Raw genomic sequence first — 25,908 nt, forward strand, 5'->3', positions numbered from 1 at the left:
AAATTAACTTTTGAGCCTTAGCAGCTATGAAGGACCGTATGCCGATCGATATACAGTTGATCCTAGCTAAAGAGAGACTCTGTAAATTGATTAGATGAGTGAGTTCCTTTTGTAGAATGCATCACATGCAATGTAAGATTGTGGGTTGGGTCTCTTGAACATTGCCAGCTGTTGCTATTACTTGACATTAAGTATAAATCATTGAACCTAAGGCATTGATTAAATTTAACATGTCCCACTTTGCATGAGAACAACTGTAGCATACCTGGTGTAGGCTTCTGCCCCCCGGATAATAGTAGAATGTAGCAGACGACCCCATCTTTTGACAGCTAAGCTTGTTACCCCGGGTTTTCGCACCTATTTTCGTTCTGTGCTAACCGCTCCTGTGTGAAATCTGTCCCAATTTTTCGGCTTTTAGCAAAAATCGATGTCCCGTCCGAATATGGAATGAATAATTAATCGTCGAAATGGAGCAAAATTTGCGACATCTTCGTGGTGGCTTGTACTGCTTCCGGTTGCTTGGTTGCATTCCAACTTCGATGAGGAGTTTTTGTCTTGTTTTTGATACTCTTCTTCTGTCAAACAAACCAGAATTCGCTTAGAAATTCTTAGCCCCGTTGCCATAACCTCCAATGTCGTTAGTCTTGCCAATATCCGGACTGCTCCAGACGCGCTGGCGGACTTCATGCGGAGTGCACGACACGACGACATTGGAAGGAAATTGAAGATGTCGCGCCGTTGCAAGCTTTCGCTTGCGGCAATCGGATTATTAATGCTCTCATCCTCCTCAACCTTACTGCCTCTCCTTCCCTCCCTCGAACTCTCTCTCTCTCTCTCTCTCTCTCTCTCTCTGTCGACCCCTTCCCAGATCGATGGGAACAATTTGCATAGATCAAATTTCAAACCGTTCTGCCTTTCGTGTGAGCGCGCTGTGCTGTGCGAGCGAACCGTACAACCCGGGGACAAAAGGCACGATAATTAATCATAAATTTAAAACAAATGAATAAGTAAATGATACGATTCATTTCACTCTCGTTGAGAGGGGGGGGGGAGGTCGAGCTGTCTGGGTGAAACGTTCCGGACGGTTTCGTTGCATTCGGTGCAGAGAATCGTTCTGTTTTGTACGGCCAACGGCAAGCAGACAACTTCGGCGTGTGCCCATCGTGCCGTAGTCGAAACGATCGTTAAATCTATTATTTATCGCCATCTTGTCAACCTCGTCGAATCGTCCATTTATAATGCAAAAATGGTAAAACGAGTCCTTGCTGATGCTGCTCCTCGCCTAACAACATCGATCGAGGTAGACGAGCTGGTCACAAATAAATAGAGAGAGAAAAAAACGAAAAATCCATGTAACTCTTTATTTTGGATGGGATGTTTTTAGCGAGTTCCGCAACTTTTTTTACATGCAAAAGTAATTAAGTTTGGTTTTTGTTTTTTCGAACTGTTGTGAATAATACAGCGACTAATTTAGCTGTCGACCTGATGCCTGCTATTTATAAACGTCAGGGCAAATGTAAGCACTAAATTGTTCCCCGGACAACTGTCACTCTGACAGCTGTCACTCGCCAAATGACACTCCTGTCAAAGTTACTGAAAACGTTCACTATTTTTAAACTTGCCTCCGTGCCGAGTGCATGCAATCGTATTTTCTTTTTGCAACCTGAGATCAAAGTTTTGCTCAGACCGAGTACGGCACGTGATGCATCCGTCGGTGGTGACCAAGGATCTGCGAACGGACATCGATATCACCGATACTGCTGCAGCTGATGATGATGACCAATATAAAAATAATGATGGCAATGATGGTGGACCATAGTTTTTCCACGTCGTGCTTTGTCTGTGTCCGGTTGGTTTGACTCGAGTATCCCGCTGGGACCGATGTCTCGGACATCCACCGCAAGCACAAGGACGTTTCACAACGCCGGGGGCGCCGGGAAGTGTTGTTTGGAGAAAGAAGATATCACACTGGATCATTTTTCTTATCCGATTCGATTTGTGAAGGTGGGACTGAAATTTATAGCTACGCCACATCACGAGAGCAAACACATTTGGCATTTTTGTGTCCCTTTTTCTTCTCCATTTGGTCGAATGCAGTGACCTCGACCTCCATGATAACGGTCGAGTCGTACCATGATGGAGATGGTTGGTGGTTTTTACTGCTCAGTTCGTATCATCGTTACAAGTCAATTAATGTCCAGGCAAAACGTTCGTAGAACCGAAAGGCGGCGAAGACCTTATGCCTTTCGGTGTTAGTTTTTCGGGCCGGACGAGACGTCGTGTCTTCAGTTCGGCTCTTCCGTGCGTCACAGCAGTACCACACACTGCGGAAGCTAATGAGCGACCGGGAACACAAAGCAATCCCTGTTCCCTGGGAATGCATCGGAGGGCCTGCATCGGACGATATTTTTTCTTCTGTCTCTTTTCCCTCCGATACTTCCCATGGAGAAGACTAATTAATGTAAATTGAACCATAATGTGCTTCCCTGTCACTCACTCCGGATGGTGGATGTGACCGGGTTTATGGGTTGGGGGTACACCTTGCCACGCTGTCTCCTCTCCAGCTTGGACGTGTGTCGATACGGTGGACAGGGCACTATTTTTAGACCACCTCCTCTACTACTGTTTTGGGACGGTTTATGTGTGATGTTCCGACTGAACTGTAGCTCCGGCTGTCTGAGGAGCCATTCGGTCGCCTCCCGGTGCGATGGGACCAATTTCTAAATGACGCCGAGCTCCGGCCTTATGTGTATGCGTATTTAAATTTAGTCCATTACACTGCGTACCGCAAATTGTCACCGGACCGGGTGATGAGCTTCCGTTCCTCTCAACGTCCTTTTTTGTTTTTGTTTCAATCCATCCATTTAGGTTCGTACCAACTACCACACGAGACATCATAGACACAGAGGTGGGTTCGTTTTACGGAATGTTTGACAGCACCGCACTGTCTGTCCATCTCTCCGTGCTCAACAATGGCTATGGCAGTAGCTCGGGTTTTTTTTTTTTGATGAGGATACCGACTCGTTCCGACAATGTCAAACACTTGAGAAAACATACCATGCGGGGTTTTGTTTGACTTTCGGGGTTTCGATTCATACCCTCGGAAAACAACTCACACACACACACACACACACACATCCGGGATGGGTGGGTGGTGTTGAGATGTGTGTCGTACTTTGTTTTGATATGGTACAAAATAGATCGAAACCTCTGTCAGGAAGCGAGCGTGATCACACTAAAAGCATTCCATCCGACGACCGTACTGAACCATTTGAAGTGGCGCCATCTGTTGGCTAAATTGGCCGGTCCAAATTGAGGGCTTCAGTGATGGATTACTTCTCCAGGAGAAATTAAATTTTGTGGAGCAATTTTTGCCAACATTCACTGGCTTTTGGATGATGAGTCCTGGTGCATCTATTATAATTGATTCCTGGGGAATATCTTTATATGTTGAACCGGATTCAGTGCACATATTTCTAGTGACTTCATTTCACTCAGCTGAAGTTCTCAATAAAATCAATAAACAGAAAGTGGCAGGATGTTTTTTTGCGTGGCTTTTTCTTTGTTGAAAAAAAAGTTTGCAGTTCTACAAAATCGATTTCCTTTCAATTAAAATTATGCTCTCATAACTTCATCCATTTATAATCAAAATTAATCACCACCAATCCCCACATTACTACTGAGGGTCGTGCCCCTACGTTTCCGTGATAGAACTCTATTAATCAACCGATTCCCAACGCTAATTTTGTTTACTTTGTCTTGAGCAAACTTTATTAGCCCGAAAATGGGGCGAATCAAAACATATGTTCCGTGTCATTTCGGTCACTAGTGTGAGAGAGTGACCTGGTCGCTTCCAAACCGTTTCACCTGGTGTGATCTAGTTCAATTCAAGTTCCTTAGATACAAAAAAAGAAGATGGGTTATCTTTTTTTTTTTATTTGCGTGTGTGCTGAATTAATTCCTAGACACATAAATCAAACCGATACCTCTCCCGTAGCGTATCTTTCACGGCATCTTTTGCATGGAGCCCCCTTTCATTCTACCTATCCCGGAGATGGTCAGCTTTAAACCCGGAGGTCAATAAATCAACGGTTCTAGGTGAGGTTCGGGTTTTCATTTTTCTCTTAGTTCGAACACAAAAGTATGACGACCCTTTTGGGAGTTTTGCGTAAGTAATGTCTTTTTTTCACGAAAACAAAGGGGAGATTATTTGCTTAATCGTTCTTGGAAGATAGCAGTATGTGGGGCTTTGTTTTTTTGGAAATTTCTAATCTAACTGTCCAGGGGGAGAAAAAACGCTTTTGCAAATGAGAAAAAAAAGCGGGCGTTTTTAGTTATTTATGCAGCTTGTGATCTTATCACGGTGCTACGACCATACGATAGGGTGGATGTGGGTAGAGAAAAGGTTTTTATCACGAACCACACCACATTCTTGCGCCCTGTTTCATTCGGCATAGAACCGAAAGGAATTTGGAGAGCACTTTTTTTCTGGTGTTTTTCTTCTTTTACACTACACCTTCGCCGTGTGATGTGGTCCGGGGAGAGGAGTCTAACAGCCATTAGGCATAGTGTTGCACCGCCAGACCAGCATCGAATCGGTTCGATTTTAATCTGCTCCTCTGGATGCACCTCTAGCACACCGAACGTCTACCCCCATCTTAGGGAAAACCCTCCGGGTGTGGTAAACAAACACACATACACGTAATCTTACGCCGCCTCTTAGGAAAAAAAGGAAAACATCACCCAAACCTAAAGTGGTCTCAATATCCAATCGAACTCGAAATCGACGGCTACAAGAACGAAGGACGAGGTTCTCTCTCTTTTGGGCGTCGCATAAACATTTGATGAATATTTATGTAGCCTGCTGCCGCCGCCCCCTTACCCCAATGGCTGTTGTTATTGCTATGGTAGGCTCCGAAAACGGAAAGAAGAAAGAACTGGAGAAAACGTACATACAGTCATACGGACACAGAAACGTTCGCGTTCTCTTAAGCCCTGTTTAAACAATGAATCATTGGTCCGTTATTGGCTGTTTGGTTGGTTAATTATACGCTTGTTATCTTTCGGTTTTTACGAGCCCCCTCCCCAGCCGCGCGATCATCCGCGCGGGGTTTGCTGGCGATGGAAGTAAAAATACATCCTCCAGCAGCAACACATAAGCAGCTCCACACTCGGGGTAAGTATAACCTGCCCGGAACGGAACAACGTTCGACGCACGCAGAGGCCTCGCGTGTACGCGTGCTCTAAATGTTTTTGAAAGGTTTTGATCTGCCACGGCGGAAGAGATGGAAGGTCCCCGTTTGTTTGATGAGGCAGAAGAACGGTTATGCTGCTGCTGCTGCTGCTGCTGCTGAGTGATGATTGTCAGAAAGTGTGTTCCGGCGGAGAACGTTGAACTCTTGTTAGGGGCGTCGAATAGGGTTTATGACACTTGAGTGTGGGTAATGTACCGTTTTCCGGATCGAAGATCGAAGAGCTGATCATGTGATCGTAAAGTGATCAGGCTGGTTTAACAACTGGAAGCAGGAGCTGGATTTGGTTACTTCCAGAAAGAATTGGGAAGTAGCTCTATCTTGCTGCACCAAGATGAAGTGTTGGTTTCGTTTGATTGCTCAGAAATAAGTTAAGTTCGAGTAATGATGCCCTATCAATACTATCATTAAAATTTGGTGTAATTCAATAGTTTCTTAAGATGTTCCTCGGTGTGAGTGAGCTTAGAGGCTTAGACTTCCCAACAAACTGTAGGATTGCTCTTGCGATGTTGTCATTTTCCTCACTTGTCCTGTAGTTTGCTGTAACCTTCGTCAATTAAAATATCTAAAAACATTGTTTTAATTATTTTTTCTCAAATCCTCATTCAACCTCTACTTGGGAAAACAGTACTCAGTTTAATTGCTACACAATTTGGATGTCTTAAGCTCCCATCCCATCCTAATGCCCAATGTGCTTCTGGTGCAAGCTTAATGGTAAGACAATGTCCTCCAGTTAAATGACAACTTCCTGCACTCATTGCACAAACAGAGCTAAAAATCCTTCCCCATCTCCGCATTAATCAAAACCATTAGTATTTGTTGGCATCCTTCTTGCCAATCCACGAAGTGCTCCTGTAAACTGTAAAGTTTTTGTCCCCCGAAACCCCCCCTCACGCAGAAGCTGGTGGAAGTCATGATCACGTGCTGGCTGCATCATCGCCTTTGGGGAATTCATCGCTTTCATCGTCGTGTTGTTGCTGCAAATTTCCTGCTCCTATTGCACGAGCTTTTTATCTAAAAAAAAAGAGCTCCCATCCCCGTTCGCATCACATACACCATTTATCGCCCACCTATCCGGTGTCCCCTTATCTACGTCCGGGAAAAGTGGAAAACTATTTCGCTGAGACTATTCCCCCGCGTGCGCACGTTGAGTGGGGAGTTTTGCACTCTACTTTTTCTTGTTCCTTTTTGTTCCTGCTGCGTTATCATTTCAACCATCGCTGCAAGTTGCTGCAAGCGAGACGTCATCCCAAGTTCTTGGCCCAGCTCTCTGTGGATGGGTTGTAATTAAAATTCTTGCCACACACTTTTTGTATGGCCCTTCCCGCTTGGTCGCCATTGAAGCAGTGAAATAAAACTTCTACCACACAGCAGCAAACTGCAAACCGCCTAAAGATCCAAATCTGTCCCGCTATCGCTGCCTGACTCTTGTGGGTGACATCAGTGGGAGAGCGATAACACCCTGCAGAAAACCACCGAGTATAATTAGCCCGGAGAGTTTTATAAAAGCGAATTGGGGGGGGGGGGGGAGGAAACTTGATAGCGTAATGCGGTTCTTTGGAAGCCGCGGATGCAACAACATTGGGGCTAAACTTCGGCTTCCAAAATCCGGCCACTTTTCGGGAAGTGATGTCTCTCGAGCTGTGAAGTAGGTGACGAAAGGCACGTTGAATGATAGCTCAATATGGGAAGAAGAGACCAGCAAATGAAAACTACAGGTAGCTTAAACGTTTCACTCTATGAGCAGTGGAGATGGCTCCGAAGATCTCTTACCGATTGTGCTCTTGATGTTTGTGTGGGGACAAAGCGTGTGGCCTTCCTACACGCGGTAATTATCCTCGTTTTCAGCCGGCCACTTCTCATAATGGAAAGAACACCCTCCGGCTGACGGCGGGTGTTCGTGTGTGCAAAAATTGCTACTCAAAACCTCCAATATGGGTGAAACCTTGCTCGGGCCAACCCCCTTTGCTCGCTTAGCATCACGCTGCAGACGGCAACCAGGGCGCACTTTCATAAACGTCATGAAAATCACTTCACTTACGTGCCATTTCGATGCTGGGGCGAAAAAGGGGTCTAAAGTGGGCAGCGCACACGTGTGTGTTTGTGTGTATAACTAAGGGAAAATGGGCGGAAAAACGGTTTCACCTGCCCAACTTAACCCCCTCCTTTCAATCTTCATAAGTTAAGCAATTGCATCTGTTTTAAGTACACAGGTCGCGCTCCTGCGGACACCGAGCGCGGCCCCCATACGACTCATGAATGAATGGATGGAATGTGTGTGTGTGTGTGTGTGCGCGCGGGGGTCTAAGATTGTCAAGGATAAGTAAACAATCCCATTTGGAAGGCTAATTTGAATGACAGTGGATGCTGTACGGGTTTTGGTGCGGACGGAATGGCCAACCCCAGCGGACGAATAATAGATGCGGAAATAGATTTTAAGCACAACGTCTTTATTGAAGCAACTCGAGCAATTTTCTCCCACTTGTGCTGAGTGGAGGGGGTGTCCGTCCATACGTCCATATGGATGGTAACTTCAATTGCGTTTCGGTGGTTTTAAAGTGGCGATTTCTATGGCCTCTTAATAATTGGCCTTTGTTCGGTGGGGGATAATTGCAATACAAACAAGCCAGTGTTGATTTTCTTTGCTGGAATGTGACATATTTTACTTTTAAATTTTAAATTTTTGTAAAGTATCTTTACATGAGAATCATTTAAAATTAAATAGAACAAGTTAAATTTTATTCAGTTTTTGTGTCCAAAGTTTAGATTAATATGATATCGTTTTTATTGCAGAGTTGGTTGATAAAAGAGTAAAGTCATAAAATTTATTCATTTAATTCTACAACACTTTTTGTTGAAATTCGAAGGATTACCTACAATTACAGTAATAATTAGGACAATACTCCAGAATAAAAAAGCTTTTAGGTTTGCTGTCTTCTTTGGCCCTACTATCTTAAAAAGTCCTGCCAGCCATTACTAGGAACGACCTGGACGTATTGTTGGCAGCCTTGACTTGATTTACCTTGAACTAGTTTTGAGACAACAGTAGATCTAGATCTGCACACGGTAGGACCAGGTTGCAAATCCCATCCGGAAAGCCTGGAATGGCAGACGCAATAGAGTGAGAGAGTCTCTTGGATGCTGCTTTAAAGCCGCTTAAGAATTTAATAAGTGTATATATAGAACGTCGAATTTATTCATCCTTCCAGCTCATACTCATTAGCTCGATGGAACTCAATCGCTTGTTTGTATATTCTTCTTTCTTGGCACAACAACCTTAAGAGGTCTTGGCTTGCCATTGTTTTGATTCCTTTGCTTGATTTCGCCCGTAGAGTCCTTAGTTGTCTTGTGTGAGAGCTGTAGCCCCGTTTCTGTAGTGTAAATGGCCGGCGGACCACCCGGTGAATTACAACATTATCGGTCTAGATGTTCCAAGTTTTCAACTGAAGTTATCAAAGGAAGTTCCGCCATTCTCCCTAGTTCCTTTTGAGCCTATCAAAAACAAACGAACGAACGTGCATTAGTATTCCGAGCAAGCGAAAGTTCTCCTCGAGTACAACCTGCTCCCCAAATATCTTCCCAAAATATATCGATTTCCTTACACACCAGATTTGGTACGCACCACACGCAAAAGTGAAACGTGAAAAACAGGGGTCCCCCACTTAGGACTCATCAATCATAGAAAAACCCTTTCGCACACACGCTCCGCTTTCTGAAAAAACACATTCCGATCCCTCGAGATGATGGAGCAAAGGTATGAAATCATATCAAAACACCATCCAACTGTTATGAAAGGGGGTAAAAGGTTACAGCCCCTTTGGGTGTGAAGCGGAAATCTGAATGGGGGGTTAGAGTGTGGGTCGCGCGAGGAACTCCAAGCTGCAGTTGGGTTGCACGAATCGCTTTCTACACTGCTCCAACTTCATCACGTTTTGATCTTCCCTCAGTTTAATCTTCTCTCCCTCAAACGAGGGAAAGAAGAACTAGATCGGCTCCCTCGAGATACTGGAGAGGCAAATCACCCCTTTTTTCCCTGAGGATGTTTTTTTACTTTTGCTTCTTCTCCGACTTCCAACACAGCTCCCCACGTGTGGTCCGCAGATCCGCTCCAGCAGTGTACGCGGGTGGTTAAAGATACAAAAGGTGTGTGTGTGCGAGCGCGCGGGCTAAGCGAGAAGAATGAAATTCCTGGCCGGCGGCTCGGCGGTGACAGCCAAACAATTCCTCGCGCTGTGGCTGCTGATGCGCCCGAAAAACACGAAAATAAACCAAGCACGACGAGCAGGTTTGCTAACAAAAGCGACCTATCGCGCCAGTCGGGAGGCACACACAGATCAGGGAAGTGTTTATTTTTCCTATTCGTATCCCAATTCTGCGCTGTTGTGCTTCTCCAGAGAGAGAGAGCGAGAGAGTCCCCTGGAACCCGCGTGTTGCGATTTGGCGTGAGCGATGAAAATTGTTTCCAAAACATTTTCTGCCCAAGAGCTCTCTGTGCCACGGTTCCCGAAATTATCTGCCAGCTTTTCATCGTGTCCATCATCACGACGATGCCTGTCATAATTTCGATGGCGCGCGGTTGTAGGGTGCGATCGAGCACGCGAACACGCAAATGCATCACCCTCCATTGTGACACTGTGAGGTCAGTGGGGAGCGATTGTGGATCAGTCGAGAAGTGGGGTGCCTTTTTGGGGGTTCGGTACCGAAGGTTCGCCCTGCGCTGAAGGTGGTCATTATGTAGCGCTCGGAACGGACAGGGTAGCCGCTCTAATTGGTTTGATTATGGATGTGTTTTTCCTGTGTCTCCAGAATAGATGCAGTGACAGTTTTGGGGTGCGTGTTCTAGTTTTAATGATCTAACAGAAGGCAGCGAATGGAGAAGGGGTGTCTCGAGAGTCGATAATTGTACTTTTAAATGTCACAAGACGCCAAAAAGTAACGGTACTGTCGGATGGGGGGTTTCTGGTTAGTCGTGACGGAAATTTAACGCTTTTGTGAGTGTTTTAAGTTACACATTCATATTTCAATCGGTGTATTCTCTGAGGAGGAGTAAAAGTGAGGGAAATCCTGTTTTCCGTAATAATTACGCATATGCGTGAGTTGATTTCAAGTGTCGGCTTTTTTATCCAGATGCGAGAAGTCATTTATGAGTCATTCTATTGGGAGTATTCATAATTCACGGAAAAGATTCCTAATGGACAGATTTAATATCTTTTTTGATTTTTTGTCCTATGTATAATTGTTTGCTTCGAGTGTTCTTGACATTTGATTGGTTTTTTGTCCATACCTGTTTTTCTTATAGATTTTTACATTAAATCAATCAGCTTTATTGTTCATTCAATATTCAATTTCATTTGGATTTTTTTTTTGGAAATGTTGACTTAAGTTTTATGTTTTTTTCCTTTTTACAGGGGTTTTCAGTTAATAGGGCAATAGTATCTATTTTTATGGCAGGCTCCTTAGATGAAATGGCAAACAAAGCTAGTTGACATGGCAACGGCAATCATAGGGAAATTGAATACCTTTTACTGTAATGTCGTCAGATGATATTCTCATAGTAACCGTTGATATTGCACGCACTTACCCGAGCGCTCTATTTTTTATTTGATGAACAAGTTTTAAACTTATTTATTTTTTATCTTTATTTTTTTCTTTTTCTCGATTTTTAAACTTATACACATGTCACTGGTCTTCGTCGGTCTTTATAGCATTTACTTAACTTGAACTTTGTGTTTATCCTGTTTACATTTTGATGAGTTCTTTGTTTTCTATGTTTTAGTGAAAAGTTTGGAATATGTTCTTCATTTTTATTTTTATATTTCTTCATATTTTTCGTGGTTTTCTAATTTTCTTTTAGGTTAAGCTTTATATTGCAGTTATTTTTAACTCATAGAGCGATGGTGTACCTCTTCCTTAAACCATGTCAATTCACATGCATATTACCCTAGTTTTTTTTTATAATACCGATATTTGTTATGATTTTTAAGTTATTATCTTCTTGGTTAAGCTGATTCTTGAACTGTAATTTGCGTAATATAAAAAATCATCATATGGAAGTTATTCAACCATTTTTCATTATATTACACCTCAATCACTCAGAAAGAATAGTATTAGTTAGGCTAGAATTAAATTTTTGATTTATTTAAATCGCCAATTCGCCTTCGTTCATCCTTCAGGCGTTAAAAATCTTTGAAAGCAAGGCTCAAATCCTTATCACTGTTACTCTCTCATTCTTACTTGCTCACTCCTTCAACCATAATGCTTATCTTTTAAATCAATGTACTTGCTGGTGACATTTTATTTCCTTTCCAAACAGAAATCATTTCAGCGCACACATTACCATTCGGTTTCGTGGAAACAATCTCGCGCCGTAATTTAATAACGAAACAATCGGCACCACCAATCTACCACCATCCCATCGCGGGCCTATTGCTGTTGATTCGTTGTTGAATTTAATCTGCATGCATAAACTTTGTGCCTTTTTCTACCATTTTCCGTCCTGTGGACGCGTTTGGCACACAATTTGCATATTTATCATCGAACGGGCGTTTGGAGTGGTCGTCCTTTTTTTTGGTGTTGCTGCTGCTGTTGTGACGACACCGAAGTAACAATTCTTTTCCGCACACTGTAGGTACCTCATTAATTATTCTCGCACACGGCGCGTGCAGTGCCGAAAAGAAAGTCTCGTACTTGAAAGAATGCAAAAAATTTGCCAAAGCGATTTAATTTCTTACTCGAAGCAAAACACAGTGCCAACCGGGCGACATATTGGCGTTGTTTTTGCTCGCGCACGGCAATGTTTAAATCAATTCAATTACCACACCATCATCGCGGGCGTACTCGAACGGCCGTGTTCGCGAATCGAATTTCCGGATGTGTTCCGGTTCTTCTGAGGCGTTTGGAGATTTCTTCCCTTCAGGGGGCGATCTCGCGACACGGAGATTCGCGATTTGCAACACTGACTTTCTTATTTATCACACTTCGGAATGCCACTCTTGTGGCGCACAGCTGAGCCGCGCCGGGCCTTTTTTCTGTGTCTGCCATCGCCAACACCTCAAAGCAGCCGAGCAACACGGCCAGCCTGCGAAATCGAAATCATATTATTGTGCGATAAAATTCAATTTCCTGCCCAATTTTCCCGTCCTCGCGTGAATGGTGGCGTGCGACGCGTAATGCGCGCGCGTTCAGGAATTTTACTCTCCCGTAATGGAAATCAGCAGCCCGGGGGGCGCCGACGGGGTCATGGATTTTTCCGGGAACCGAAACGACATCAACACCATCCATCCGGTGGTGGTGTTGGTGGCGATGAAGATGATGATGATGCTGATGCTTGTGTCATCCTTCGCGTGGTGATGATGGAGCAGGGCGCAAATGGACCGGGTGAATCGGATTTTTCCCGGCACAACCGGGTCGGGCGACCTTTTTTTTTCACCTCCCCTTGACACTGCACCGGTCGCTGTCGGGAGCATATCAGATAGATAGATGGATCGCAAGTACATGTATTCCCGGTAATTGAGACCGTCGGATGGTTTGGCGTGTCGGAAAATTCCAACCTTCGAAGGCATTTCCGGCGTCCTCCTGACGCGCGCCAGTGCCCTTCAGTACGAGGTGCGAGTAATGGTGCACCGTAGTAACGCAATCTCCCGTACGTCGTCCCGGAAGTACCGTGACACACTCAATCGCACACAAAAGGAAGGCGGCCGGAAGTGGACCGTCACTGGTGGTGGTGGTAAGAAATGTCGTCTAGCACCAGCAGCTGAAGCTTCAAACGTCCTTCAGGATCGCACCAGGGAATGGCAGACTCACGCATATTGATCGATTTTTGCGCCGTTGGATGGGTTCTTGAAGAGGCCCGCCAACCCAAAAAAAGGGAATCGCGTTCAATGATACCCGCAGCTAGAGAAGGAGGAAACGAGTATTAGTATCACTTCCGCGACACACTGTTGTACCATCTGTTTGCCATTTGGTTGGGCGTGCTCTGTTCTGTTCCGTTATTCTGGGCTTTTATTCATGGATACCCAAACATGCACACACCAACGGCGCGGTTTTTTTTCTTTGGTGCGGTGAAATTCATGAGCGACGAAAACATACGTGAGATGTGTAGTTGATAGGGAGGCAAGACATATTAAACGTTACATTTTATTGTGCAGAAGATAAGGCAGAAAAAAGCAGCGGGCACGGTTTATGTTTTCATTCGATGGAAAAGAACATTTGTAAGCGGGAGTATTTTTTGTCGGTTATCGAATGAAGTGACAAAAATGGGTTGTATTTTACACGTGGGAAAATGAGGTTTTTTAAAAAGCGTTTTTACGAAAAGTACTCTTTCAGCGTCACTTCCTACATGTTTAAAAAGTGAATAGGATTTTTTATTTGCTCTCCATGTCCGTCATAAACACTGATGGTAATAATTATATTCACAAGAGAAATCTTTTGTCCCTCTTGCTCATCTGATTTTCCTTGTGGGAAAATTTTTAAAATGGATAAAACTGTGCTCCTCATTGTATGAAACAACGACCGTTCAAACGATCGTTTTGTTTACACTTTCCAATTTTTCTCCGATAAACGTCGTCAATACTATGTGAAATCGGAAATTCTATATCGTTACCAATTACTAAGAGGCCGTCCTTTATGAATGAAAAAAAATCTAACAAATAGAGCAGAGCAAAAGAATGTATTTAACCTAATACTACTGAACCAAATGCTGATGCTAATGAACTAATGGTTGCTGATCTTCTTATAACCTCCATGAACTCTGGATTGAACGTATTTTCTTTATTGATTTTTTTATTGCATTGTTCTCGCAACTACCCAATACTGATGAGGAGTTCTCTGGAATGCAGATACGATTCAACCTTGGATTCAGCAGGTTCAACTCCGGTTCCTAATTCAAGGAAATGGTATCGCTGGTTTCACCCGGAACCGTTTGCAATCGCTCGAAACCGTCATTGTACCCGTGGGAACTACACGGAACCGTTAGAACCATCCGGAAGCATAGTAACACATTTGTTATACTTTGATTATTCTGTATTTGAATGCATTAAACAAGCATTACAGTCGCACACCGTCCCTAACGTGAAGTGTCATTTAAATGATCGATCCGTACAAAGTATTAAATTCGTAAAACAATTTTATCAAAGGTGAGCTCATTCTCACTAATGCTTCCGGACGGTTCGGCCGATTCCAGTAGTTTCGGCAGTTCCGAATGCTCTAGCAGCTCCGACAGTTCCGACGGTTCCGGCCGGTTTATTTACATATACTTTCTGCCAAAGGTCTCCGAATTTTGTTGGAATCGTCCGGAACAAGTTCTGTTTTTTACTTAATTTGTCCTTTCCTGCAACTGTTATTCTAGATTCTATCATGTTCATATATATTTCGTAGATGACATTATTGAAAAAAGATCAATGATGTAATTGTATCAGCAATTCCGATGAAGATATCAGTATATTTACGAATAAAGTAAATCTTTCCTGGCAGCCTATCGCTGAGTGCAAAATACAACTACATTTCTAGCAATCGAAGGTAATAATTAAACCAATCACACTAGGAAAACAAAGATTCGCCATAAATCATACCTGGTTACACTTATTTCCACCCGTGTTACAACGAATCACGTCCATCATATGAATACACTGATTTTGCTTCGATTGCTCGTCCGGTATCAATTCCAACCCCCAACCCAAGTGCTTTATAATTCCGAACAGGCACACGCGCCGCCGCAACATTCGGATTTACTTGCGAATAATCTCTTCATTCGCCAGAATTTCGCTGCTCGAACCTGATAGCAACACTCCCCTATCGGATTCCTAATGAACATTCCCCAACAACGGTAAGAACTAAACCGGCTAATTGGTTGGTTTTAATTATGGCTTCATCGACAATTCGTTCCCGTTTCCGTACGGCCACGACGGAGCAATGGCGGAAGCGTGTGTAGAGCGCGGACTACTGGATCTGTCTGGAAGTAGTAATTTCGCAAACGGAAACGGACGAAAATTGCTTGTGCGCGGATGTGTGTGTGAGTGTGTTGGATGCCGTTCTACGGCTGTGTTCGCATTCGCTAGAAACATGGCGCGAGAACTTTCACCAGGGAATTGGAAACGGCGATAAAGTTGTTGAAGAACCCATTTTAAGCCTCGTCCCGGCTCGGGGTTGATTTTAGCGTATGTGAGCAGTGTACGCTCGCCAACCCAATCGTAACGATTGCTTTCGGGAATTTAGTGTGTCTATATTTGAGAAGCTTTTTTTCGATGCTCGCCATTCCCTCTCTCGTTGTCGCTGGATTCGGATTTTAATTAAAGCTACAACTGCACTGTGACTGCTGCATCACAAAACAGCATCTACCCCATCAGCAAGCTTTTCCCATTTTTCTTGCGCCAATTTACACTCACGGGACGCCACAAAAAGACGCAAGACGCAACAGCAAGAGACGTGACTAATGAATATCGGAACACAATATCGATCGATCGATTGTGCCGGGGTCTTAATCTTGTGTCGCGGCTTCCGGCGTCCAGCATCATGCTGATTCATGACCTTTTTCGCTTCTCGCTTCTTGTTTTTTGTTTTTTGTTTTGTTCCCAAGTGCCATACGAAACAGCGCAACGCATTCCAATCGTACGTACACACCAGGCCGTAATTGAATAATTGCGGTCAATCAGGGAAGCTCGTCCGATCGGTGGAACGGCTTGTAAGCCAAAGTCACCTTATTGGATGGGGTCAGTTAAAAGTCACAGACGCACTGATTTTAATTTTTCAACGTTGCTACCGTTCCCCGGCCGCTGCACGGTGGATGTGTGCGGATGGAAAGGCTTAAACACGCGTAACAACACACTGTACGGTGATGGTGTAAACAGTGCGGGAAATGATCTTAGGCGAATGGTGTGCTTGAGTTATTTAAGTTGGTTTTGCATTATTTTGTTCTCACGTTCTCTCAGGCTTAGTAAGCGTTCAAACATTCTTTGAACTTGAATATAAATTTTTTGTACTCATTTTCCAGAAATCCCAATATTAGTTCCGTCTTCACATGGCAGGACCGGGGATAAAATTCTACTCAGACCGCGCCTCCCTGTAGGCAGGACTGACTTTCCAGCTAAGAAATGGCAGGCCGAGCCCATTCGAGGTTGTAATGCCAAAAACCAAAACCTAATATTGATTTTTCTCTAATAAGTAGCTTTCTGAGTTTATTTTATTGCAATTGGACTCACATGGAAAATATAATTATTTCTTCTTTGCTTAACGACTTGTTAACTTAGCCTCGCCATTCACATCCAATTATGTAAAGTCCCACAACAAGCGTTGGCCGAATAATAAACTATAATACTAATTTGTAACGCACATCCGGAAATTCAGTCCTCACGACATTTATGCTTAGTCCACACGTACATAAAATCGGAATGGGATTCGATATCCAGTACTTTACCATCTTTGAACTGCCGAACTGCTTGTTCTAGAGAAATCTAAACCATCTCGGATGCTTATCCCACACATCATATGGCTATGTTTTAGGATTGTTTTCAAGAGACTTGTTTCTGTTGATATCCAATTATATTCCTCCAGAATATTCTTCCGAGGCTGGGTATATCTTGATGATTACCTGATAATGGTTTTTACTAAACCTGAACACTTAAACCATCAAAATTCCCTGATTTTGAGCCCTGATAATACTGAACAATTTAAAAGTGTTTGTGCACTTAAAACCATTTCACCCACTGTGCAAGAATAATTGTGAACTTTTTTGTCTGGTCTTTTTTTTCCCTTCACCACTGTTCAATTTACTGTTCAAGAGTGTGTTTTGCTTGCCCGTTTATATTTTTTTTTGTGATTCGATCGTTCGACTCTTGGCAAGTATCTCGCGTCTGGCCGAGACAATAGCTGCAAGCGCCCGCGTCCAAACGACCAGTAGTGGTAGCAAGTTCGCACTTCCTTCCTTCTATCCCGATCACAGTAAGGCCCTGGCAATAGCAGCAGCAGCAGCAGCGAGTGTTACTGGCAGCGAGAGTTGCGATCGGCGTTGTTATTTTAATGAGTTGCAAGAGATGAAGGCGTACCCACAAAGTCAACTCCACCAAATCGACCACAAGAAGGTCGTTCAACGGGCACCAGCCGTCCAGCATTGACTCGCACACACACAGACACACACACACCCCAAGTGTAGAGTAAGCAAAATACACAGCCAGGGAACATAAACATTCAGCACTCTACCCTTACACCGTTTCGATAATTACGCTCGGTGCATGTCGTCTGGCAGGGTGAACCAGAGCAACGGCCCTGCGAGTGCCAGGGGACGCTGACAAATCAACCGGGAACACACGGGTGCGTACGATTTGAAATGCAGATGAGGCACCAGGGCACGACTCTTTTTTGCTGTCGTTGGTCGTCACCACTTTTTCCAAGTGCTGTTCTTTATTGATTAAGAGCGGGCAGAACGAAAAGGAAAACAACCCAGTCCGCGGGTCCGGAAATAAACACGAAGCACTGTAACTGAGCGTGTTTGGTGACTCAGAGCCTCAGAGGTGAAGTTTGTTTCGGAAGCCTCCCCCAGGCTCAAGATAACCACAAAACACATTAATCATTAATTTGTGTCTGTGTGTGTGTTCGCTCGCGAATGGGGTGGTGGTGTACTCGCCACTGTTTACTCGCCATTATTTCAAGTGGCGATGGAAATAATGATGCTATTTTGAACGTCCGGACCACACCACCGAAACAGGTGTACCACCGCGGTAATGGTGTGTTGCACAGACCTTAATGATACGTATCTAAAGATGGGGATGGGAAGTAGTGACACGCATCTAGTCTTGCACCCTCTTTTCGGTATTACAATTCTAGAAAATACTAACACAAAAAACCATCCCCATTTTCTTTTTTTTCAATTACAGGACCGACACGTGAAGAAGCACGGTAGTGGTGAGCCGCTGGTTGACTCCTCGCAGGACTATGTGCTGCTGCTGGGCTACGAAAACCAGACACACACTGTCCTTCGGTTCAAGCGCAAACTGGACACGTGTGACGTTGCGTACGATGTACCAATCACGGTAAGTACCTGCTAGCCTTACACTACCATCTTCATTACAAGACAAACGATCGCAAAGTACTTGGCCGTGGACATTAAGGACCGATTTCCAAAAGTGACCTTTCGGGCGAGGAAAACCTCTCCGGCGTGTCGAAGACGACGAAATATTTATTCATCGGCCCTTCTCATTTAATGGGTCCCCTCGTTTGGGGCGTATCGAAAACTTACTTACGCAAGCTACTCGCAGCACTTCACGCGTGTCTCATTACGAACTCTTTTTTTTTAAATAACACAATGAACACAATGCATCTTCAGCAGGGCAGGGGTTTATTTTTTGTCACGCTGAAGATAACTGTCCCAGCAGCCCAGAGTTGCTGTTGGACAGTGGGCACCGTGAAAATGGCACGTGGAAAAAATAAATTGCATTTTATTTTATACTTTTTTGTTCTAACGATCGGGGCATATTGTTATAATTTTTTGTTTACTATTCAAATAAGTGAGCTATCCGTTGGCCGAAGCTGTAGCGGCGTCAGACTTCACTCGGCATGACTTGGATTGAAATCCCATCTAGATTGCCTCATAGGAGTCATAGGAAGCTACTTATTATAGGCCGATACCTTACGCGGTTTTAGCACCAAAAACGAAGAAAAAGATTCAAATAAGTACTCTACATTTAATTTATATAAAAATGCGTTAAGGCACTTTACCAGAAGATGGCGTTATTATTGCAATTATAATATACACCACTGACAGTTGTATTAATTTTCTTTAAAGTAGCGTTAAAAAAGGTTTATTTTTTAATTGAAGTTTCGTCTATTTGTAGTTTGTAAGTGAGGCGATAGAGACGCCACACGGAAGGATCGTGGATCAAATACCATCCTGACCGTCTCTCGTACGCAGTTGCGACTATCTAGCTACGAATAAAATCAAGTGGCAGGGACCAGGAAGAAGAGTTTATTTAGTCCAAATAAATAGTCTTAAAAGCCACTATCTGGCTGTGATGACCTTGCTGGTCGACTGAGAAATAAAAAATTAGGCTACTGTTGAAAGTTGATTTTATGGTCTCATCATAAAAAGTCCAATAATATTTTTCAAAAAATGAAATACGGGTTAGTACATTACTGTGAAGTTCAGGTTGAATCGTTTAACAATTCGAGCCCACTGTGCATTGATTTGTGTACGTATCATTTACGGGGCTCTTATTTTTTGCATATGTTAACCCGGTCGGTTATTTTTTTGTAAATGTGACTCCAAAGTGGACGACTTCGAGAGTACTTTAGCACTGCCACTTCTCGCTAGCACTCGATCGATCTCGAACGTCTCCATTTGGAGAATGGTCTGGTGTGACATAAGAGCACCACCAAGGAAAGGGGAGAAAGAAAGAGGGCGTCTGTCTGATTGCAACAACGAACCCGAAGACAACAACTGCACCGAGAGAAGTAGGGCACACCGTGTGTATCAACCAAAAGAAAAAAAAGGCGGCATCACACGCAACTTCAACCTGGTCGCCACAATGGATTGCGTGGAGCGCGCGCCTTTATGCATCATTCTTCACCCTGTGGCTCACTGTGAGATTGTAATTAATTTTCCCGTACGATAAAAGGCGTGTGCACGTGTCTGTGTGTGCAACAGCTTCAGGGGAGCACCAACAGAAAAAAAAAATCCAGCGTTACACCAGAGTTGCACCCGCTAGGTACCGAAAATCGATGGGCCTCCCGTGTGATGCTGCTGCCTTTCAACCTGTCCGGACGAAATGTTTACGAAACAGTTCAACCGAGACCCGAGAGTTGGCACAAAGTCAATCACGAAAATCGCCTATCGCGGGTCCGGCTCGTTTGGTACGGCCCCAGCGATTCAAGCGAAGTGAAACGCCACCGCGGTTACAAATCGAACACACGCGTATTGGATGGAAGGATGTTTGCACACGAAAACCGTTTAAATATTGATTTTGGCATGTCTTTAAAAAGGGAGAAGCGGTTTCGGGTTTTGTAGGTTAGAGCACTACAAAGCGGCTGCTGCTTTATTTTGACTGTGACATAATGCACGATAAACGTTCAATTGTGCGTGTAGTGTGATGGGGATTCAAATTAACGACGTTTATTATTTTCGGTGTTTATTTTAAGTGCTAAAATAATGAGCAATTTGGAATTTGAATTTTTAATTCATGAAAAAGCGTTGGCTGTTGGTCTAAAAAACTAGCTAGTTCTGCTATTGGAACTAATAACTTGCACAACTTACGAATTACATTATTTAAGCACTCAAATGCAATCCTATAGCAGCCTGTATCTTGGCTGTTGCTTTTACAGAGTCTTTAATAAATCTGAAGACATGAAGAAGATAAGTTTTTTCGGTGTCACCCTACCCTAAGCCGCTCTAAAAATGCTGTTGAACTAGCATTTGTCGGCTGTGTCACTTTGTGTGATCTTCTATTCCTTGCAAGCATTGAGACAAAATTACTTTCTTTCCGACTTACCAGACGCTTCGTGGCCTTGGCCTGCTGCACCAATACTCGATACCGCTCACGGTTCAGCGCCTTCATTTTTCCATCAATAATCCTGGCCGTTCTGGTGGACGCATCAACTTCATTACTCCATCTCAGTTTGGTACCATGCCTCCTCTGTCCGTTTGGTGGGCCTTAAAGGACTTTACTGGCTGGGCCGTCCGGTGTCATTCTCATAACATGACCAGATGGTGAGATGATCGTACATCTCTTAGAACTCAGCATTTTGGAAGCTTCTCCATTATCCTTCCACAAATTCGTGGCCGAAAATCCTTCTGAGCATCTTCCAGAGGATTGTCTCATAGACGTATGTGAGTACTGGGACTATAAATGTTCTTTACAGCCCCAGCTTCGTCCGTTGGGACAGGTATTTAGAGTAGGGAAGTTTTCACCGGATGTAGTATGGCCGGTTGGCAGCCGGCGCACATGCGAGTAACTCATCATCAATGTTGATGTCGATGCTCAGACTTTTTTTAATGCTATTGTTCCTAAATGGTTTTAAATTATCTTGAGGGAGCCATTGGCCATTGGAGGGAGAAGGCTGTTGTTTTATCGTCTTGTGATGCAGAGAATGTTTAGTGTTAAAGGCCAAAAGACTCAAAAAGTCTTAACCTGAGTGTGACTTATAGGATCTGATCAGGTTGGTCAGGATTCGCGATTCTCTTTTTTGTTTGATGACGTCAGTCATTTATGTAGTGGCTTACTAGACTTTTACTCATTACAATGATTGAAGATTGCATTGGATTTTGTGTGTTCTCTTTTTTGTTTACTAGGCCATTAACTTTGTATCGGACAGTACAAAAAGAAAAACACTTAATCCCTGCATTATTTGTAACATAATTTGTGGCGCATCGCTTCTTTCTACAATCCCCGTTTTTTCTTTTTACCTAACCCAATCTAATCGTCCATGTAATATGGTTTCGATAATAGCGGCTAATCGGCTCACTAATGGTTTCGGTCACACTGGCAATCCGGACAAAAATAAAGCTAAACTCTGCTCGCTTGTTACATAAAATATTAAAAGACACAAACAATCAGCCCGCGAAGCTCCCCCCGCACAACACATCCACCAGAACAACGACAAAAATGGCCCATTATTATTATCAACCACAATCGGGTTCCCGCGATCTACACAGATCCGCTCATATCGGGCATAATTAATCGGTGTCGTTCTATGCCCGCCAGCTCATTTCCATAATTTGTTCACATTGTGTACACCGTGCTCTGTGACAGAACGGGCTGCAACGCGATTAGATTTGAAGAAAAAAGAAATAAAGGGAAGAAGAAGAAGGCTAAAACTGATGTCCAAACAAATCGATATCATTAGGATAAATGGTCTTATGGGCTGGGGGAAAGCAGAGACGGGTTGCTGGAAGTTGGAGAGATTTCCGGTGGGTGGTGGAACCATTGAATGTAATCAATCATTTATGGAGCTCCATCAAGAACTCATTTATTTCTGCGGCTTGCAAGGGAGGATATGGTGCCGCAGGGACGGGACTGCAAGCATGTTGTTTAGTTGTTTGATTTTGCCTTTGTTTTACAAATTTCAACTCATCGAACGCTAACACCGAAAACCACCATCACGTGTGTGCGTGTGTTTATGTTTTGGGGGCAGTAGCGACGGATGAATGTTTTCACGTACGACAACATGCGTACCGAAACCGGGCGTGACATAACCATGCAACCGAAAAAGGTGTTTGGGTGTTGGTTCGTGGTAACAGGTTCGTTACAGCGTGTGCGGTTTATAGGCCGTGTGCGGTTTTATCTACCACATGCCCCCGTTACTCTAGTACTCCGCCAAATGGTTCTGAGGCTTTTTTCGGAAGGTAGGACAAAGATTATTGCGGGAGGAATCGGAGAAGCACAGGCACGGTGCTCGGTTCGGTCGCAGAAAAGCGCAAACAAAAACGCAATCGCGGTGCGTAATTAAAATCCATAAAGCGGCAATTTTCCGTCCATCGGCACGTCGTGTGTGTGATTATCTTTCAATCAGCGAGTTTTCCGGCCATTCCATCTAATCCCCAACCGGCGCTGGATTGGGTGGAACCTTCCGTATGGGATGCACCGTACGCATCGGACGGCCGGGGTTGCACTTGCATCGGCGGGAAAATTATGCACCAAGCTTTGCTGCGGGATTAAATAACTACGCCGTGCGCGTGTGACAGTGTGCAATCTGCGAGCGAAAAGCAGCCCTGCATGTAGGTCGAAGATGCACCCGGCGGGATTTAAGTAACATCCGCGGGAAAAGTACAAGCACAGCCAGCCGTAATTGTGCAATGGTAGAGACATTGCGTGTGTGCGCGATTCGTCTTCGACCGACAGCAGCAGACCCCGATGGCAAATTGTCCGGGGAAATTGCTGAGAAAGGCCACTGAGCCTCTGGAGGATTAGAAGGGGTGATTGCGTCGTTCGCACCATAATCAACATCATCATCATCATCGTGGTGATCGGTTTTGCAGCAAGGAAAACCTCCCGCATGGGAAACATCGTTGAGCTGCAAGTGAAAAATGTGTGTTCAACTCCCATTCTCAAGGTTCGCTTCCATCTCAAAACCGTGGCTTCATGCGTTAATTGCTTCCACACTGATGCAACCGATGAAACGTTCAGCCAATCATTCCCCGTCAACTGAGGCTTCGTCATTGGCTGTCGTTCTTGGCCCGGCTGCTTACCCGAAAGACGAAGAAAAGTGGCTTCCATTTTGCACTAATTATCGACTGTGATCGATCGGACGAAACACGATAGCACGGAATGAAGTTGGTTTTGCTTGTGGCGCTTGTTTCTGTGGGTAGCTTTCAGTTTTAGCAAGAATATTACAATAACACAAGTAGAATCGGTGTATTAAGTAAGAACGAGAGGAGGGCCTTCGTACCTTCGAATTCTTGAAATTAACAGCACTCTTTGTTGGGGAGAAAATTTATTGGACATTAATTCTACATCCACACGAAATGCTTGCCTCCCTCCCCTACAACCAAATGACCCGGTGAAAAAGTGATGACAATTTTTCATTTAACACTATCGCGTGCTAAACGCAACTCAAGACGGAAAGGCCAACAACAAAAAAGCGATTCCTCCCGAAAGGAGGGAAGGAAGCTTCTTTTCTTCTACATCAGTTTGCGTTCGCGTACCAGGCACGATAAGCCTGATAAAGCTGGCAAGAAGCGCCACAAAGAAATCGATTGCCAATTATCGATGGCGCAGCCCAGGGTAGGGAAAGTTGCAAGAAAGTTCGTCTCATAAAATCGAGGCACGAGCGAGAGAGAGAGAGGAAGCTTTCGTTCGTTCGTTGTCTTTTGAGGGGGAAGCGATCGGAAGGTTTCTGGAGCTTGATGGGCTTCCCCAACCTTCAAAGTTGTCGTTCGTTCCGTTTCGATTAATTTCCTCTTTGCGTTCGATAGTTTGAAGAAGCAACCGACGTCACCGGCCGCGAACGTCGGTTCGCTCTTGGGGGTTTTGTAATCAATTTCCGTGTCACGAGCAGCAGCAGCAGCGCTAGTAGCAACAGCAGCAGCAGTATCAAGCTAGGTCGAAGGCGTCAGCGACCTGCTACCGACTGCCAACTACTGCTGACAAGTTAGGAGATGGCGTTCCGTTGTTTCCAGCGTGCAAGACGCAATCCTCCTTCCAGAGAACCCCACCCGCCTGTAAGTTGGATTCGTTTCGATTTTACTTTGTGTGTTGCTTGGCAGTTTCTGATCGTAATTCGGGACGTAGTGTGGCATGAGCGTGTTTTTTTTGTCTGTTCCTCTCCTTGCACTTGCAGTGCTGATGCTACTGCAAGAGACCGAGAAATGGTGGCTCTTCAAAAAGCTACCGACGTGGGGATGTACTTTAAGCCAATTAGTAGAATAAATACCGCTTTATCTCATCCCTCGAAATAGCTGCTGCGACCATTTGCCCGGTGGTATTTTATGAGTCTTAAGGCTTTTGGATGTCGAAGATGCTTAAGCTTCAAGCTTTAGGTGCTCCAGAACGAAAAACGAAAAACCTGACGACATCCTCGCTTTGCGCTTGACTTTTCGTTCGTTCGCTCGATCGCCGATGCTTTGAGCTAGTACTGCAAAGAGCCAAGGCAAACAGATCCAGAAATAGCCGCAAGTAAGGGGAACCTTTCCCGAATGCAAGGAGCACTCTCGAGCCTCTCGTGTAATCAGCATGCTCCACGTGCGCTCAATTAAATTGCAATTGGTTTGCGCTCCTTCTGCGGGGATGCCGGGGGAAAAGCGGAAGATTGCAATCATCAGCACTACAACGACGCTCACCACAACTATCCGCCCGTATCGACCGAAGATGATGCGGACGACAGCGGCAACGAAACGATGGTGACGGTGTCAATTGCCTATCACTTCTGGACACACCGATAATAGTTGTCTAGATGTCTTCCGATGGAATGGCCAGCTTGGGTTCACTGGGGTGTTCCGCCGAGGAAGCCCGCCAGGCATTCTCTACCACACTGGTCCGCAATGAATTGCATTCCGGCTGGTTCGGGCGGTCAAGCGAACGTGCGCGTGATTTCATCACTCGGCTGTCCGCAACATCGGTCGTTGCATACGTACACACCGGTGCCTGTCGCCGGCGGATCTTTGGTGGTCATCAAGTGGTAACCTGGTGGTTTTGCTCCTTCGGGGGCTAAAGCTCATTGAGCAACACAGAACCACCATAACCGAACCCCCCTCCCAGTTGAAGCAAGCAAGCAATCAACCCTTGCACACACGCGCGGTCTCCGTCAACTTCCCCCGGGGGAAGAACTTGGCCAACATTTCAAAGTGTGCCAGAGACACGCCGTACCGCAGACCGGTGGAGCCAGTGGATTGTGTCAAGATTAAAGCCCGGAAGCACATTAATATGGTTGCTCTTTGATGCTGCTGTTGCTGCCAGGTGTGCGTGTGTGTGTGTGGCTTCGAACGATCTCAACAATGACCACCAGGTCATTGGTTCAAGAAATTGAGGTCCACCATCAGACTTTCTGTCACCAAGAGTATGGGCTCTTAAATTAGAAAAAATCGGTACCAATCTTCTCCCGCTTTTTGCAGTTTGCAGGGTCAGGATCGAGTTGATACACAACAAAAACGCATCATATCGGCATGCCAGTTTTCTGAGCTTAGTATCCGCACAGGAGCAGGATACTAGCTACGCTTTCTGCTCGAAACTTTCGGATA

The 25,908-nt window shown here is 44.6% G+C and overlaps 1 protein-coding gene across 2 annotated transcripts in view; it reads left to right on the forward strand.

Annotated features, from left to right (window-relative positions):
- Positions 1-25,908, forward strand: part of LOC118507460 (MOXD1 homolog 2-like) — a 171,811-nt gene that overhangs the window by 126,159 nt on the left and 19,744 nt on the right. For both annotated transcript variants that reach the window (XM_036045953.1, XM_036045952.1), the window contains exon 4: positions 18,119-18,274. In XM_036045953.1, the coding sequence (XP_035901846.1) occupies positions 18,119-18,274 (156 nt within the window). The remainder of the gene's footprint in view (positions 1-18,118; positions 18,275-25,908) is intronic.

The sequence above is a fragment of the Anopheles stephensi genome, chromosome 2, assembly GCF_013141755.1.
Source record: "Anopheles stephensi strain Indian chromosome 2, UCI_ANSTEP_V1.0, whole genome shotgun sequence".
Classification (NCBI taxonomy): Eukaryota; Metazoa; Arthropoda; class Insecta; order Diptera; family Culicidae; genus Anopheles; species Anopheles stephensi.